This window comes from Phoxinus phoxinus (genome assembly GCF_949152265.1).
Source record: "Phoxinus phoxinus genome assembly, chromosome: 3".
Classification (NCBI taxonomy): Eukaryota; Metazoa; Chordata; class Actinopteri; order Cypriniformes; family Leuciscidae; genus Phoxinus; species Phoxinus phoxinus.
Genome location: NC_136878.1, coordinates 39,106,512 through 39,126,358, shown reverse-complemented (window position 1 = coordinate 39,126,358; position 19,847 = coordinate 39,106,512). Strand labels below are relative to the sequence as shown.

Below are 19,847 nucleotides of genomic sequence, written 5' to 3'. Positions count from 1 at the left end.
GGCTGTGGTAACTAACTTAACGCCCCATTCCTGCAGATGGCGTTAGTGCGTCTCGTGAAGGACAATAACACGGTAGAAAACTGCATACAAGCATCATGGCCAAAGCCACTTTAAGGCAAGCCGCCAAGGTTAGCAAAAAGCTTGCTAACGCAGTGGTACGCAGGGAAGAAATCCACGGACCGTTTTTTCGAATGGATGTCTATGGAGGAGAGTCTTCACTACGGGGAATAAACTGCTTTTATGGGAAAACGGCGTGTCATTTAACGAATCGACGGGCTGGCGGCTAATCTTCAACATGTTTGCTCTTAAACAATCGTTTTGGATAGATCTATTCGTATAGTTTACACCGAAAAAAATGCTGATTTTTAAGAGAAATCACGGACAATTGCGCGACAGGTAGAATTCAGTTTACGGCACTTCTCATTCATTTCTATGGGATCCGCAAACAGTGACTGACTGTCGCACAAGACCAAGACTGTAATGTGATTGGTAATCAAGGTACACGTGATCCACGTTGGCCGTTACGCATTCTCCAATGGTAGAGCCACGGACCATCGTATCTCCCAATAATAAGACCATCTCTGTCATGGCAGCGCTTGTACGGAGAGTGTTTGTTGCCCACCTGGTAGGCGCGAGAAAGAGCGGGTAAGTGTATTATGTTATTTTGAGTGTTTGTGAAAGAATGTAAATTACATCACACCTAATTCGGTAAATACAGACACGTGCTGGTTTCATGAGCCCAAAAAGTCGCCGATTGGCAAACCCGAGACGGTTGAAGTGACAGATCCTGAGCCCAGCTGACCTCAGAGCCAAGTTACTCGAGGTTGTGCCAACTTAAGCATAGAGCATTAACGCAAGAGCTGGGACATGTTTTTTTTTTTTTTGCCTTAGAATAACCTTTCTATAAAGTTTAATTACTTGGCTTTTACTTCTAGGCCCATTTACTATAATTAATACAATATCTGCTGACTGCTACATTATGTCTATAACGTTACTAGCTGGACGAATTTCAATATATTTATTAATCAATTTTCTTCACTTCTGGTTTACCATCACTGCCTATTCTACATGGAGACATTATTTGAGACCCTCATAAATGTGCATGTTGGTTGTGTAGCTTTTGAGTGTTCCCTACTAACTGTGTAATTTGTTTTGTTCAGTTTTCTGCAGAACTCTGGCTTTGGTCTGAGATGGGGTCATCAGAGGTTATTCTCCAAAGGTCAGTCTCACTCTCTACATGTCTTTTTTTGTTATTGTAATTGGAAACTTGCAAGAGTAAAATACATTACCAATCAAATATAATACTTTTTAATAATTTATTCATCCCCTATTTCCACGATCAAATGATAACTTGGGTAAGCAAGGTGACACAAATGCATATCCAACAAATCCCCAAAAATGATCATACTTTCATTAATTACTCGCCCCCATTTCGTTCCTAACCCGTAAGACTTTCGTTAATCTTCGAAACACAAATGGAAGATCTTCCTGATGAAATCTGAGAGCTTTCTGTCCCTCCATTGACGGCTAAGCAACTACCACTTTGACAGTTCAAAAAGTTAATAAATTCATCGTAAAACTAATCCATATGACTTGAGCTGTTTAGTCCAAATTTTCTGAAGAGACACGATCACTTTATGTGATAAACAGATTGAATTTAAGCTTTTATTCACATTCACATTAACATTCATCAACATATCAGATGTGGTAAAAGGAAGTTTAAGCATGTTTGCTTTAAGTGGGAGAACCAATGAGGTTCATTCTCATGTGCTACGCAGCAAGTTTGAGAATCAGTAAGTGGTTTGTTTTCGCTTGTCAAGCAGGTTTGGTTGAGCTTCTGTTTATGTTTATTGATCAATGTTTATATGTGGATTAAATCTGTTCATCATATAAAGCGATCATGTCTAGAAAAAATTTGGACTAAACTGCTCAATTCATATGGATTTTTACGATCTGCCCATAACTTCTGGTCTAGGATCAGTTTGCTCCATAATAATAGTGTATTGGCGAAATTGATTTGGCAAATGATCCAGTGTGCATTAATCACACCATAGGCTATGCGGACTCTAAGAGGTCTCTATAAATTAAAATAGCATCTTGCCAAATATGAGCCTTTTACTGTCATATAATATCGGGGATATTTTAGTGGATTCACTCTGCATTTAAATGCGGTTGTCTCTCCTGAAACTCTGCAGTGCATACGTGGCCGTTGGTCCTCTTAGCAGCATGAAAAATAAAACTCATTCAAATTGCGAACGGATTATTCACAGAAAGCGAGCAAAGAGCGCACCCTTAATAACTGAAGCTGTCAATCACTTCAGTGTCAGCTCATTTGGCTGACAAAACGTGTTGTGATTAGAAACATTTGATTGTTTTCAGATTACAGAGCATGTTTTCAGATTACAGAGCGTGAACACAAATAAGCGCTGGACCGTTTGAAAGCAGCTGCCTATCAGTGGGTAGCGATTTGAGTCGAAATAGTCTTGGTTTTTGGACCCCACGGTCCATCTGTGTCTATTGATTCCCAACCTGCACCGCAAATGACAACATAAATATTATTCCATCCGTTACATTAAATATTAGCTGTTCATCCGCCCGCGTGCAGGTCTCTGGTGCGTATCTTTGTTTGCATTCCAAAAGCGACAAATGTTTCTATTTACAAGATGTGAGGGCGGAGTGGAGGTGTAGAAGCTACTGCAGGGTGTCGTGGAAGTTCAAAGAAAAATCTAAAGAGATTTAGAGGCAAAAAAGAGGACCGATGGCACATGAGACGATGAGGATAAGATTGAGGTAGCATGGTCACAAGTAGGGAAAGTGAAGGGGAAAGAAAAGAGTTCTGTCAAGTCACCTTTATTTAAATTATGCTTTATACAATAGAGAGCCTAAGTCCCGCCCCTCCGCTTCCGGCTCATGGGACCTTATTTCGGAAAAAATATGTATGGTAGTCAATGGCGAGAGACAACCTTTCTTTTTATTCCGTCCGAACTGTGCCCTGAATTACACATATGATGTTTGTCAATTTAAAAGATAATTATGAAAGTCAAGAAAGTTGCAGTTTGTCATAAAACAAGAGTAACGTTTAGTTTTATGTGAAAATCGCTCAATGAACTACATCTCTCGTCTCGCACTGTACGTCACCGTTGCTCGTATGTGTGCAGTCTGGTACAAAACACTCAGGCATCACGGCGTAATGTTACGATTATAACGTAAGACTATAGAAAAAATGACAGACATTAGCTTCAGTAAAGTTAGCTTCATTCATTGAGTGAAAAGGTATGACGTCGTCACATGTGCGCCTTTTTGGTTTGTAGTCTTTGTAATTACGTATTTTCACAGTTTTATACCTCAACAGTTTTGCATCAAACTGCGACTTTCTTGACTTTAAAATGTATCTTTTAAATTGACAAACATCATATGTGTAATTCAGGGCACAATTCAAACGAGATCAAAATATTTGTTGTCTCTCGCCATTGACTACCATACAATATTTTTCCGAAATAAGGTCCCATGGTTGTCAACCGGAAGGGGAGGGACTTAGGCTCTCTATACAGATTGTTTCAAAGCAGCTTTACAATGATAACAGGAAAATTATACATTTCGGCTGAAGTCAGTTCAGTGTTGGTTCAGTTCCGTTGTAAAGAACATCAATTATTAAATTAGTTAATTTCATATATGAAGCTGTTCTGCAAAAAAAAAGTTCTCATACAACAGCTTCAGTACATTCAGATCAATAATATTGTTGGATATTAAGTGTCCCCTACTTAGCAAGCCAGAGGCGACAGTGACAGGGAACCCAAACTCCATCAGGTGACAGAATGGAGAAAAAAACCTTGGGAGAAACCAGGCTCAGTCAGTGTGGCCAGTTCTCCTCTTGCCAATGAACGAACTGTGTGATTATGATTCAGGCTGCATCACAAGGCCGAATTCAGATTGGGTTCGGTAGTATTCGAATGTTTCTCCAGTTCCTTTTGCTGGTCATAGGGGTCTGTGCAGAGGACCTGTCTGGTTCTTGGGTCTTTGCTGAGGACCTGTGCCAATGGCTGGCATGTCGACGAGGTCTTCACTGGGGATGGTCTAGTAGATACGATCTCTGCTGACATTCAGAGCTGCAATGTGGCTGAGAAAGGGAGAGTAGAACCTGACACAAGGAGAGGAAAAAGGAGAATCAAGAGGAGTCCAAAAGTAGTATTATGGATGGTGAAAGAGAGGATGCGATTAAGTCGGGATGCATTAAGAATGGTAGTTTGGTGGAGAATGTATGTTAGGAGTAAATCCAGTTCCTCTAACAAAAGAGTTGAAGGGATTAATAGGGGAGGACAAATTTGCAAAAATTCTTCAGGGTGGAGTTCTAACTGTCTACACCGGTTGAGACAAAGCGCCTATTGCAAAGCAGTTGTCCTTTGTGTTAGTAAGTCATAAATAAAACAAGGCATCTGTTTACTGTCAGGGATTTGTCGTGTCGAAACGCATCCAATGTAGACAACATCACTGATTAAAATGGGTTCTATTGTCGCATCACGCCACTCGCGTCCTGCGTAGTAATAACAAGCAAAACATAGCAATGAGTATAAAGATGATATGCAAACAGAATGGTGGCACAAAGGTTGTGGATAAGAGGAGTGATTAGAGGAGTTCTTTTAGGAATATCAATGGACAAGGTAACAAGAAATTTGGAAGGAGATAAAGTGGTGGAAGCAAGACGTTTGAAAAGATTAGAGATGAATGTAGAATAAATTTTAAAGGAGTTCTGTCAGAACGAGTCAAATTAGGATTCATTAGTTATCCAGTTAGATCTTATGTAGAACCTCCGTTGCGACGTTACCATTGTCAGAGATACTGACATACTGCTACAGTATGTAGATCAAAGAAGAGATGTGCTTGTTGCGGGGGAGAGCATGAACACGGGAAATGTGGAGAAGGTGTAGAAGCACAATTCTGCAATCGTGGTGGAGATCATAGTGTGGCTGTAGAAATACAACAGGAGATGGAAAAATGTAAGCGATCCTATGCAGATGCTGCCAAGCCAGTAGATAATGATCAAACAAAAAGATAAAGGGAGAGTTGAACCTGTAGTGACCGATAAAGTCATATCTACAAGCGATAAAAGAAGATATGCTGATTGTTAGTAAGAAAAATGTCTTATCTTTATAGCTGAAGTAATAAATTGTTCAGCATAGACTGAAAGGAGAATGGACAACATTCAAATTATAGTAAGCGCTTAATTGAGGTTCTTGGATGTAAATGGACTGACCTGGGAAACAATTAGTGAAGAATTATGGCATATATTAAAAATAGCCAAGAAGCGTGTTATGGATAATTATGCTGCTAACTATCATTTAGTGGTATGCTAGGAGTTTGTTGCCTAATGGTCAGGAATTTAAAGGATATATAGATCATATGGGGCAAACCTGAACTTCAAAACCTGAAGTAATATACATCCAATCCAAGAATAATAGTTAGCTAAACCCCAAAATTGATTTTGTTTTAAACGGTTACATAAATGTGAGAAGAGATTGAAACGGTAGCAAAGGTGGAAGGTGTATTACATTTGTTAAAGCAGAATTGCTATATAAAGTGGTGGGTAAAGCCAGTAGTCGAAATATGTAGTAGTCGAGACTCGAAGTATGAGCAGGAATCGATAGTTATGTAATAATGAACTTCTACAATCCATGTAAAAGATTGGTGTTGAGTGACTTGGAAATTACTGAGGGCTTAAATGAAGAGTAATTTGGTGTGGGGATTTTAATGCACATAACACTGTATGGGGAGGAACAATGAATGATGCTGATGGGATGTTATTGAAACCCTAATGGATCTAGAGAATTTGGTGTGTTATTTGGAGAATGATGGTGATTACACGGGCATTAAATGAGTACTTGATCTAACCCTTGTCTCAAGCACAGTAAGTGGAAGTGGAATAAGAAAGTACCAAGGAAGTACTGGCAAATGAGAAGGCAAACTGGGGAGAATTTCTAGAGATGCGTGATATAGGATTGAGTCAACTAGAGATTAATGAAGGAAGTGACTTTGAAATGATAAATTAATTCACAGATTGTGTCAGTAATACAAAATGTGTCATCAAAATGCATTCCAAAAAGTAAAGGGAAGAGGGAGGAGATGGTTCCTTGGTGGTTTGAGAAATGTAATATAGTGAGAATTTAAAGCTTTTAAAATACTGGAGCCATAACTGGCAGCATTTGATAAATTAGGAGTGCAAAAAAAGAAAAATTGTATCAATTTCTGTAATAAAATGGGTAAAAGTACTCCAATTCAAGATGTCCGGAACATGATTAAAAAGATGAGTCGAATAAGGAAATAACTTAAGTATGGGTGAAGAAATGCCAATAAGTGATTTATAATTTTTATAATTATATATATTTTTTATGTTTTGATGGGCTTTCATTAGTATTAATAGCTCAGATAATCTAACAAAAGTAAAGGGCGAAGGAATAAAAAGTTTGAACATCCAAAACTCCAACAGATGGTGTACAATATGTTAATTTCTCTTATCCAAAATAACACTGAAATCAATGAAATCGTCAGCCCCAGGTCATGAGTTACAATTTGTTAAAAGTCCCCCTGTAGTCAATAATTGAATCACTTTAAACTCTTCTTTGATAACCAAAATGGCATATTTAAGTTCATGCCTTAAAATAGCTTAAATGTGGCTCTACACCCTTGCCTCATTTTAGTATACGCGGTTCTATGAAAATGTAAATTAGCCCCGCCTCCACTCACTCACACCACTCGTTGACGATCACTCGTTGACGTGATTGGTGTGGTAGATTTTTCCCCTACGCACCTGACTTGGGTTGAAACGAGTGTCCCTGACACCTGCAAAACTTTACTTTACTTACTTTGGTTACTTCACCTCTGACTTAAGAGTCTCACACTTGAGTCGAACGACTTCTCGCCCCTTTTGAAACTATCACTTGGGAATAAGATATTTAGTGTCTCACTAATGTTAACTTGCTCCACAAACTAACTTGCTGCGCAGCAATAATAACCAGACAGACTTCAGCAAATGCCCTTTAAATGATTTAATCACGGCCGGAAGAGTTCTCGAGCATTTCTCAGAGAATCTCTTCCAAAAAGAATACATCAGGTTTTTATATGATCGAGACATATACAACAGTAAGATTAATGCGACCTATTACTCATGATCATTTTCCTTCAATATGATTGGTTCAATCTGTGCAAAACAAGCCCCCACTTCACCCTCTTTTACTGGCAGAGCAAATTTAGATCTCAAAATCATAAAAAAATGGAAGAGGTTAGAAGTTCATTTGATTACTCAATATGTTATGAGACTGTTATAGACTTTAAAGGGGACCTATTATGCCCCTTTTCACAAGATGTAATACAAGTCTCTGATGTCCCCAGAGTGTGTATGTGAAGTTTTAGCTCAAAATACCCCACAGATAATTTTTTACAGCATGTTTAAATACACTTTTTGGGGCTCAGAAAAACACACCATTTTAGTGTGTCTCCTTTAAATGCTAATTTAAACCAGCTAATGCTGGTTCACGGCACAGGGGGCGGAGCCTAACCAGCTCGCGCTCAGTGAACAATCTCAACTCACGGAAAGATGATAATATCAAAACAGAAACTCAGAGTAACGGTGTTCATTTCGACTCGGACAATAATGCCTAGAGTCAGAGAATATGCTGTATGGAGTTTAGGAACAGGTATAGTTTAGTTTAATTACGGTTATAACCTATGTGTCATTGATTGTAGCCACTATTAATACAAGCCTGCTGTTGGACCACGTCTGAATGATGACACAAAATATACTGATGAGTTTAATAAAGTGTATTGTATGTCACAAAAGATGAAGCGTCAGTTTTACTCCAGAAAATCACTGTAAGAGCTGAGTAAACACAGTATAAGAAGTGCGTAAGTACATACATTTCGGTAAATTTGAGGGAGTCAAAATGAACCCACCTCGTCTTCAGCGGCTGGCTCAGATTTCAGGAGTAAATAGAGAGAGCTATGTGAATGAATACATCAACACATTCAACGCTTGGGAGACATTCTCATCAGTGCAGCAATGGCGGATGTGTACAACTCGCTGTGACCTCGATCAGGGCGGGTCTGAGTTAAAACGGCAGTGTCTGTCAACACTCGTGGGCGGGGCCTGTGGCTGTAGTGACGTCACTAAAGCCGCATTCTGAAAACAGGTCGTTGGGAGACACTGCTTATGATTTATGGGGATTTTACAAAAAGGAGTGAGTGGATTTTTTATCACTGTAGGGTGGTTGTGTACGCACTGCCAACACACATTTATGTCCAAACCAAACACCATACAAAAGTGAATTTTGCATAATAGGTCCCCTTTAATATTTTTTATTTTTCCACTGGTTACACATCCTCAGAGTACATTTTGTTCAAGTGTTGGAATTAAGTAATGCTAGAATTAGGATTCGTTTAAAATAGTTTACTATTTTATTTTAAAAATCCATCACATCGGTAGTTTGTGACATCAGAAACACCAGCGATATCAAACCATGTTTTTGAGACTGTCTTTGGTTCACTGCAGTTTTAAGGAGAAAATACTCAGCAATGGTGTTGACATGCATTTGTACATGGTTTGTCTTAAAGCATATTAAAAATGCCACAGACATAAACATCAAAAACTTGAATTTTCACTACAGGGGAACTTTAAAACATCTTGTGTAAAATTCTTTGAAGTGACTCTAAAATGTTTCGGTGCGATTGGACTGAGGGAAAATTACAGAATAGCTGGAAAGAGGTGTTAATAATTCCAATAAAGAAACCAGGAAAGGATCCAAGCAGTCCCTTGAGTTATAGACCTATAGCTTTGACAACTCATTTATGCTAATTAATTGAAAGTATGATGGTTAATCAACTAATGTATTACTTGGAGATTATTTTTATGTTTTGCTGAGTATCAGAGTGGTTTTAGAATGCCGAATGTCGGTAAACAAACAGTTGATGGGACCCCATTGATTTTGCATAGTATTTTATTTTCATACTATGGACGTCATTGGGGCCCATCAACTATTTGGCTACCGATATTCTTCAAAAGATCATCTTTTGTGTTCAGCAGAAGAAAGAAATGTATACAGGTTTGGAACTTGAGGGGGAGTAAATGATGACATAATTTTTATTTTTGGGTGAACTATCCCTTTAAGAATATATATGGACTGTATACCCGGGTTAATACGGATGCATCAAAGGATCCAGAGAAAGGACAAGTGAGAATCGCCTACACTATTCCAAAACTGAAAACAGAAGAAGGGAAAAGAATATCAAGACTATGTATCAAGTGTTCACAGGGGAGCTACTTGCTATAATAATTGCATTATATAAAATATATGATATGAGACTAAAACGTACAATTATTTCTTTGGACTCAATACTCTGTATTGATGCTCAACATTCAGAAACCAGACAGGACATAATGCTAGCTCCATTTAAGCTATAGAATGCAACCGGATTTTATGAAAGTTCAGTTTTTGTGGGTCCCACTCCCAGCCCATATTGGTGTTGAAGGGAATGAGGAAGCAGATTGTTTGGGAAAACAGAACATGGGCAATCAAGATATTGAAATGATGATAAAGTACAGTATATCAGAGAATAAATCAATAATCAAGAAACAAATGCTTTATAATTGGCATTTTTGGCAAATAATCTGGGATAATGAAATAAAATGTAGACATCTATACTTCATACAACCGATAATGTTCACTTTGTCCACCCACTTCAAATGTTGATTACTGTAAGTCCTGATAATGGTAGCAAAGTATCAATATTGATCTAATATCTAATAAAAACTAATCTGTGTAAAAGAATTTAGGATCTGAGGATCACTAGAGGAACTGAACGCGCAGCGCTAGTGTGGCTTGGACCCTGAAGTGTTTTGGAGGGAGAGAAAAGGGTATAGAGGAAAAGTCTTTGATTCAGTTTCCAGTAGGTGGCAGTAATGTACTTTCTAGTATGCCACCTGCCATTAAAAAATAAAGAAAAATAAATATACAACGTGTTTTGCAGCGCTAAACGGTGTAGCCAACCATAAACATGTTGATTTCTTGAACGCAATGAGCGCCAATCAGAGGTATTAAAGTTAGCACTGAACAACAACTCCAGTGTGGAGACAAATCAGGTCCTCCATCCAAATCTGGTCTCTGTCAAGACCCCAAGCAGTCCCATTGGCTCACATTACTTCTAATAGGTACTCTCTTTAGCGCCTGAATCATTTCCTACAAAATCACATTATGATGAATGCTGTTTTTGCACTGTTATAATGACCATTAATGTCTGTATTAGTTCACTTATGTACTAGCATAGCTTACAGATACCCGATTATCCCGATAGCTTAGCTTATACACTTACCCTACATGTGTTCACGATTATCTTTAATGTAATTGTGTTAAATTAAGTGGTAAATGTCTAAATATTTCAGTTATAAAAAAAATGCTATTGTTTTATTATTCACTTTATAGGCGATTATTATTATTTAACAGCTTATCAAGTGAAATAAATTGCATTCAATTTGTTTTATTATGCACAATATGGTATACTGTTCATATTATAAATTCATATTGTTCGTAAGTATAATCATTAACTGATAGTTGATAGAGAGCCAATTTCGAGGGAGGAGTCGGAGCCTATTTGTCATGTTTAGAGTGGTGACTGAGTGGATTCTGTTTATTATAACAAACAAACATTATGTAAATAAGATTAATTGTGCAGTCAGCTTCTTTTATTTTAACAGAACTTTGTGAGAGCGAAATGAGTGACCGCTTTTTAGTGATTATAAAGAGTGCTCTTTGCGTGCTTTTCGGCATGCCAAATCCCACACGCAGTTTGCTTGCTTTTCTGTTAAAATTAACAGTGGTTTGTGAACGTAGAAAGGTTAATGGCAAATAATTTATCGGGAGCGTTGATGCTGGCATAGGCTGTGCAGTGACATGTAAATTGAACCTACAGTATTACAGGGAAATTAGTTTTTTTAAGGGAACGTGCGTTTCTTTAGCCTTACCCTGGACTTGGTTCACCATCCGCCTATATGATTACCAAACAAACTAAAACACACAAAAAATTTTTCCATGACCATGAGTGTTGTCTCGAGTCACTCTCTAGCTGATATACCTGATGAGTTAATTATGTTAAATACAGTTTATCATTGTGCCAAAAAGCACCCTCGGGATCTGCACCTATGGTCACACTTACTAAATATTTGTTCCCTAAAAGGCCACAGACGTCATTATGCGTCATTGAACAATTGACTAAATATATTTTCCCCCAACGGTAGGGTTTATCCTGTTATTACACCGAAAGGGGCTTTTATGTGGAATGTTCTTAATAGTGTCAAGAACATATGGTGAAGACAGTTGGTTCCAGAAATGAATGATTTTGAAGGATAACTTTAAACTTTTTGAAGTATTACTTAAATTCTTTAAAGACCGACCTACTGTGAGCTACGAGGTTGTTAATCCATGGTATTTGCTTCCGCTGAAGCCGTCAGCCTGTATTATTTCAGCTTATTTTTTAAAATAATCATGTTTACAGTGGAATTCCTGGTGAAAGACTGCATTACCCCAGTACCCATGATGCTGTACAGAAAATGACACTATTCAGAGAGTCAAAAAAACAACGCGCTACTCCCATGAAGCACTGCGAATGATGTAATGGTGTTAATCTCCCTATGCTCTCAAAATACTGAAATGTTTGGACATTTGACGTAAAATATATTGTTTTATACATATCAACATTTGTAACGAGTAGTTTTACATTTCACCTCGTAGCTGATTGGCTTGGTTCATGGCTTATAACACTTTAACAAAGACTATTTTAAAATCCATATTGGAAAATGAATGGGAAAACCAACTTCTGGAACCAGCGCTGTTGAAAAAGGCGAGCACTGCTGCATTGTTTTTGTTCATTTGTTTTTGAATTATTAAAGTTTATCAAGTTAGCCAAAGTGTGTGTGTGTGTATATGGAACCTGTGCAGTTAGACAATGCTTTGGCTGCCAGTGCAAACTCCCAGGAATGGTTTTGTTTGAACAATATCTTTCTTCTTAATATTTCCAATTGATCTCAAAATGAACCTAATGAATACATTTAAATAGCAAATAGACATTTAAAGATGTATTTTTGTTTTATAATTATTCACTAATGTTCAAAGATTTGGGGTCGCCAATTATTTTTTAATCTCTTATGCTGCATTTATTTGATAGGAATACAGTAAAAAAACGTAATTTTGTGAAATATTATTAGTTTAAAATATTTTTCTATTTTAGTTTTCTTTTTTTAATATATTTTGAAATTAAACTTTAATTGCAGATTTTTCAGCATCGTCTTCAGTGTCACATCGTTCTTTAGAAATCATTCTACTATGCTTATTTGCTGCTCAAGAAAGATTTCTTATTATCCGTGTTAAAAACGGTTGTGCTGCTGCTTAATATTTTTGTAGAATCTGTGATGCATATTTTAAGGGGTCTTTGATGAATTAAAAAGTTAAAAAGAACAGCATTTAGTTGAAATATACTTTTGTGTAACACTGTAAAAATCTTTACTTTCACTTTTGATCAATTTAACGTTTCTTTGCTGACTAAAAGTATCATCATTTCCCCTTTTTAGGTTTTCCTGGACTACTGGCCCGTGCTCGGCCTCTTCCTCTTCTTATAGCTACAGGCGGAGGCTATGCAGGATACGACCAATATGGGCGATACAAAGATCGGCAGCTGGAAAAGCTTGGCATTGAAGTGCCACCACGGATTGCCAATGGAGTTCAGGTAAGGTCAAACTCAGAGCACATTATTCATTGTGTGTAAAATTCCCAAATAAAAACTGTTGCCATTGAAAATTTGTTGTCTGCCATTTCCATAACCTCTTTCCCACATTTTGGCACAGGAGGTTGTGTGCCATGAACTAAAGTATGCAAATCTTTCAAGTTTACTGAAACTGAAAAATACACAATCTTTCAAAATTCTTTCAACCCTAAAGCCATTTTTCTCAGTTTTTGTCCTGTGTTTAGTTAAGTTGGGACACTGATGGAATAACCTGTGTTAAATGTCTCTGGATACCGAGATACTCTGTGGAGCCCATGTTCAAAAAGTGTGTGTGTGTGCGCGCGCATTTGACTTTATTTTCCTTTTAAACCACAAGATGGCACAATTCACCTCATCACTTTTCTTAGCAACCGCGTTTGATATGCACATGGTAATTTGGCTGATCCTTGATCGCGGACAGCAACGCAAAGTTGATTCTGTGCTATTTTGATGTAATATTTAATGTTTTTAAAATGTTGTAGATTTATGTAGCAAATGAGAATCGATAAAATTGTACTATTTTGAGACCAAAGTTTTTCACTTTTGTTCAAGGTAATTAAATCAACAGTTTTTCAATAAGGGAAGAATATGTAAAAGCCGGTGTGGATCTAGAAAACCATTAATGGGGTGGCATGAGGACTGCGAGGAGAAAAGAAACCAGAGAAAATGAGCATTCAATCATCTATACTACGTAGCCTATATCTGTACTGCATATATAGACCTTATGTAGCCCCGCCCCTTTTCAGCGCTGCGCTCGTTGTCTTTTGACTTCTAGTCTGTATTTTCACAGTGATCTTGCCTATTTATGAATGAACGGCTCGTTTTAAAATCTTCCCGGTCTACTGACATTTGACTATTAAGACATCTGCTTCAAACATTACAACCCTCATGATAACTTTCGTTAACTTTACATTAAGTAAAGCCACTTTAAAAGCTAGTTACTCCTGGACAGCGATCCCATTGAAATACACAGAGTGACCGCAAAACGGAAGTTCAAAGACAATATTCTAAAGATGGCTGCGTCCTTGTTTCTCTGGCGCATAAGGTCAGTACTATAATTAAATGCATCAACACATTGTAAATGTGTCTTAATTCTTTATAGAAGAGTTTATTAACCAAAAACTTTTAAAATGACTAGAAAGAATGGTCAAAATATCAATGCACTGAGACCTAAAGGCACAGTATGCTAGATGTCACTTTTTCAAAACCATAACAAAGGCATAGCTTGATGATGCCGGGAATGAGCGTGGAATCATGGGAATTGTCGTCTTCACCTCCACAGCCGATGGAAAGCAATCCGACGGGACTTGTGAAATCATGTTCATGAATTAGATCATGTTTTACTACCGTTACTGTATGAAGCAGGGTGAGGCCGAGAGCCGTGGGAGTGAATGCTAATGACAGACACATGCGCGACTCACCCGTCTCGAGTCAAAACTGAGGAGCTACGGAGCTTTTATTATGCTCATGTGCCACAGTCGGCCGCTGCCTCTCCTTTCATTTTGTTTCTTTTATGATTCAAGTCACATTAATCATCTGCCTCCTTCCCTAAGCTTGAACTTTGTTAGTTACGTTTGATCACTTAAAATCACATAATTTTATTTCATTCTAGTCATTTTATTTGACAAATTAAAATTGTGGCTGCGCTGTTTTACTTGGTCTAAAAAATCAAAATACGTTTGAGTGTGTTGACAGTTGTTAACGTTACTCTGTGCGTTCGCTCCGTGGATGTATGACGTATAGCAGCGTAGCGTAAGCTTTGACGTGACGTCTCTCACGGTTCAAACAAACTGAGATGGGCAACAAACTCAATCTCTTTCTCAAAAATGAGAAGTGTTGTGTAAAATAATACTATACATAAATAATGGAAAAACAGCCCATTTGTTTGTGAATTGGGCTGTGTTTTTGACTCTCCAAAAAGAACCGGTTCATAAGAGCCATCTGTTAATGAAGTTAACTGGCTGACTTTTTAATTTGTTGACATGACTAGGTTAGATTCAAATGGTAAATACATATAATATAATATATTAAGTTGGGTGTCCGTCAGCATGACTAGTTTTGATTGCTATTTCAATCGCACAACTGTTTCTTTCTGCAATGTGGATATAAATCCAATCTTTAATTCAACAGTTCACTTCACAAAAGCTGATGTAACATTCTCAAAATCAAAAAAACGTTTGTTTGTTTGGATTGGTGGAGTTTTTGGGTGCAGTATTTGCTTGAACATCCAGTCTTTTCATAATAGGATTGCTATTGGATCAAGGAAAAAGCACGAAGTGGCTAAGTGTAAACTAAGATGCAGACAAAATGTTTTTTCACCGCTGTTTTGATTGTGGTGTTGCTTTGATAAATACACGGTGAGCGAACATTCAAACCTGGCTCAGAGTGTCAGTGTGACACTGCTGAAGATGTCAAGCTGTTATGGTGATCAAGAGTTTGGCAGTGTGTTTCATTTGGCAAGCCAAAAATCTGTTGCTTGTGTTGGGTTATTTAAGCCTGATAAAATGGAACAGTTTATTGAACCTTTGACTAAATTATAAAAAAGTTTTCGTATGTGGTTTTTGAGTATCATCAGGCTTTAATGGCTCGTATAGTATAATATAGGAGGAGTCTGTCCAAAACACTTATATTTTATTCAGAGGACCAAACTGAGAATTCATATTGGTGCAGTTGCTCATATTTATATGGCCAAAAATGTCATATGAAATTGATAGCTTATATAATGTAAATCAGTGAGAAGTTTATATAACGTTAAAGCAGACTACTTGCATTAAGTACATGAAATAAAGTGGCAAGACTGGCAACTAATATTTATAAGTTAACCTAAGTTGCTAGTTTTCACAAGACGTATGTACCACAACCTATACAATTACCGGTATACTAAAAGGCCTTTTACTTGCTAAAGTATAAACTATCAATCAGACAAAAGGCAGGTAGGCCTAGTAGATTGTAAACAAGTTTTTTTTTTTTTAGACCCTAGAAATGTGTGTATAAAATATACATACAGTAGGCGGTATAGGGTTATGGTTAACCTATTTAAATAACCTTAACAAAAAGCATTAATTTGGAAAAAGTTAACTTTTTTTATTTTTTAATCAAACTCATTTTAAGATTACATTAAATGCATACTTAAATACCGGTAATCAGTTCATAATATTAATTTATTTATTTACATTAAATTGTTTATATAAGTTTGTAATTAAATGTTGTCTGATGTAATGACAATCCGTGACAGGTACAATGTTGTGTTCATTTGTTGTGTGGCCTTTAATACCAGCCAGCTGATGTGGTTGTTTGATTGTCCGAATCACCTGAGCGTCTGTTGAAATTCAATAGTGGTGTCACTAGCGTCTGATTGGTCGGTTTGGTTTGAAGGCTTTCCCTAGAGTGCTGTAGTGTTGTATCTGCCCTATACAACAGATAAACATCAGCCTCCAACGTGGAGCTCCTGTTTGGCCTGACCCGTTGATGACCTGTCTCTGCGGGCACCGGACAGTGCTGTTTGCACACACAACTCTTATAACGCAGTCAGTTGTCACAACCTCTAAAAACTTGAATTTAGTTTTACTTTAAACATGACATGAGGTCATTTTTGCATCAGTTACACACAAAGGCAAAAGTACAATGCAGGACCAACACAATATATACGTTTATTAAAACGATACACAGCTGATTTAGCCCTGGCATTGACCAATCACTGGTTTTCTAAGGGTATTCAGCACCATGGCAGACTTGTACCTCACAAACAATAGCGAGATTTCTTGTAAGGAAGGGGGTTGGGCAACAAAGCTGCGAACGACAGGACTATTTATACAGTGTCTAAAACAAGCAACAACAACAAAAAGTTCTAAAATACCATACGAGTGATTTCATTGTGTTCTAGCGATTTTAAAAATAGCCAGTGCTTTTGAGATTTTCAGGCATATTTAACTCTGTGTATCTATATTATGCTTATGTATTTGGCTTAGACATCGAAACACTCACGGCTTGAATGATCACTGAATGATCGGTGTTGTCAGTCAAGGACTATTCACTTATCTTGCGCCTGATATATGTGGACAGATTCAGTTTAGCGGGTTTTTTGTATTTACAGTTTTACAGATAAGGCACAAAGCCTCGCTGCCGGAGATAACCGCTCTCTTTGTGTAGGTGTGCCCATTTTCAAGAACCTTCTCAGACACACAATTGCTGTTATATTTTCTGCCTAGAGGTGTAGGAAAAATAAATCAATAAAGCGCAGTCTTCTGATAATGATACTCATTTGTTATAATACTAAATCAATGAACTAAAGCATTCAAAGGTTTCGGGTTGACCTTTTTTTTGTCTTTTTTCTCTTATGCTGCATTTATTCGATAAAAAAACTGTAATATTGTGAAGTATTAATACAATTCAGATGAACTGATTTCTATTTTAATTGATTTGAAATTAGATTTTTTTTTTTAAGTCCTTCACTTTTGACCGAATAAACTTGTTAATTACCTTAATTACATAAATAAAAATCTTACTAAACACCTTTAGAACGCTAGTGTATTTTATAATTATAAAAAATAAAACCATAGAGTTAAAGGAAATAAGAATACTAAATTGATTATTTGTCAATTAATATATATATATATATATATATATATATATATTTATATATATTTATATATATTATTCTTCTGATAATCATACTAATTTGATGCTCTAACACTAAATATTTTTTATAATTCTAATAAGTCTTCCATACTATTTTTGTCAAAAATATATGTCTAACATTCATATTTTCATTTATTATTTTTTCCATTTTATGCTTTTCATCCAGTCCAGCATGTGGTATACCTTACAAACCAAGGGTTTATCTTGCTTACAAAGAGCCCAATAAGTAATACCATTTCACAGCAAAAAATCAACAAATTTAATCACGAGCACTTTTTTTTGTGTCTGTTATATTTATTTATTTCTCTCTGCCTACTGAATACGTACCCTTTAGCTGTCTGCAGTTCGCTGTCAGCTTGTAATGTGTGTTTATGGAGTGGGATGGGCACTTTGACAGTCATCAAATAGGAAGTAAGCCATTTCACTCATTGGTCCGGTTAATATTTAGTGATGATATCACCTCACACGCAAGCCATATCTGTGCGGATCCCAGTACCGAGACAATGAGAGGAGTATAGTCCTTTGAGAAGAACGACAGACTTCTTATAGTGTCACTTTATACAAGTGAGTGTGAAGATTTCCTTTTGTAAGTCATTTAATTTTTAAGTGGTTTTGTATTTTGAATTGTGGGCTTGAATTTGAATTCTTTCATCATCAGGTTAATTATTTTATATGTCGAATAAGCAAAGAAATGCTAAAATTATTTATAGTGGGAGATCATTCAGTGTTTTTATACACGAATTTTAATTTGTACAGATCAAAGGATCAGTTGAGACAGGAAGGTTTACTTCCTTCCTGTTTTATAGGAAGTCCCTCGTTCATGTGATTTGCAGGCTGACTTCTGGTTTTCTTTAAAAGAATGTAATTCTGGTTTTCTTTAAAAGAATATTAATGCTGCAATTCAGCAAAAGAAGCCTATTGTTTATTTGATTTAGTCAAGGCACAAAAATACTTATTTAAATAGACTAGCATTTCATACATTCTGTAATGTTTCTGTAATCATTTCAAAGGCATATATATATATATATATATATATATATATATATATATATATATATATATATATATATATATATATTCCACAGTCTCAATACATGTGAAAATTAGAAATATTGTGTGTAGGGTCCAATGTCCTAAAACTAAATAATATTAATATTGGTGGTGATGATGATGATATTAAATAGTGTTATTTGCATAACATGTTTTAATTATAAATGTGTGTGTATGCATAAGTATAATACAATTCATATAAATTGGTTCATTGTAGCAATTATTGTTTCAGACCCACTGTCACTGTACTGAAATGTTATATAGAACATTCAGAAATTAATAATCTTATAATGAGTGTGAATTTAAATGAATGTGTATTTTGAGGGTTTGTTGATGCGGAGGAGTTTGTATAGAAAGTGATTCCGAGATCAGAAACGGTTTATCATAAGAGTCAGGAGCCCGTTGCTCTTTATCCTTCAGTTGAGGAAAAATATGAGAGAGGGGTAGAGGGGGAGAGAGAGAAAGGGGGGGATGGGGTCAGAGATAGAATTCAGGAGCTACTGAGAACATGCTGACAGGATTGTCTGTTTACAAACCCCTCCCTCTCCCTGTCCTTTTCATATCGCCGCCTTCCCAGCAGCACCAGGCCTTGAATACAGCAGCAGCTTAGAGGAAAAGGTGGACCTATCCACTGGCCGACCAATCGCAGCCCAGCATCCTACACGTGACAAGCAGGGAGGGCCGTTCTTTGAGCTTTGCAGCGGAAAACCACCGGGCCAAACGAACGGAGGGAGCGCGAGAGAGGGCTAAAGCCTGCCATACGTACTAATCCCCCCACAGTGATCATGTGTCAGCGGAGTCTGAAGCAGCAGCAAAAGGGGCCGGTGCGGAGCACTGCGGGGAAATGGTGAGATGCTGCAGGTCTTTGCACAGCTCTCCCTCTTGCTACAATCTCCACAGAGTCAGGGTTGATGTGCGGCGTTTCCGCCTGTCGGGCTCCTCGGCGGGAGCGACAGGGGAGCCCGCACACGGCGACGGCACGGGAGGCCCTGGACCCCCGGGGGGCCCGTCTCAGCTCAGCAACCGGAGCCGATTCAGGTACCGGCAAGGAGTGTGTGAGAAGCTAGGACATAGTTCAGGCTGAGAATGTTATGTGTGTGGATGATGGGTGATTTCAGTCAGATCTAGAGCGGTTGTTGACAGTGCGCTCGAAGTGAGAGAGGACAATTGAAGGATCATGCGAGGTTGGAAAGTGGGCGAGCGAGAGGGGATTATGGAGACCTCGCACGAACTTGGCCAGCCTGCGGAGGGACGATCTGTGTGCAGTGGGAATTATTGTGACAGGACTCTTTAAGGGACCCTCTTTCACCATCCCAGCTATGCGAATGCGTTTGGCCTAATTGTGGCGTAACGTTAGGCTG

General features: G+C 37.5%; 1 protein-coding gene across 4 annotated transcripts in view; it reads left to right on the top strand.

Moving 5' to 3' along the window:
- The first annotated feature begins 108 nt into the window (after positions 1-108).
- The window catches only part of pisd (phosphatidylserine decarboxylase), a 37,010-nt gene continuing 17,271 nt past the window's right edge, over positions 109-19,847 (top strand). The window contains exons 1-3 of one of the 4 annotated variants that reach the window (XM_079607300.1): positions 109-645; positions 1,161-1,219; positions 12,608-12,762. In XM_079607300.1, coding sequence (XP_079463426.1) covers positions 12,671-12,762 — 92 coding nt within the window. In that variant the 5' untranslated portion in view covers positions 109-645; positions 1,161-1,219; positions 12,608-12,670. Of the gene's footprint in view, positions 646-1,160; positions 1,220-12,607; positions 12,763-19,095; positions 19,525-19,847 lie in introns of those variants that run through there. The other 3 variants (XM_079607299.1, XM_079607298.1, XM_079607301.1) reach the window with 3 other exon arrangements.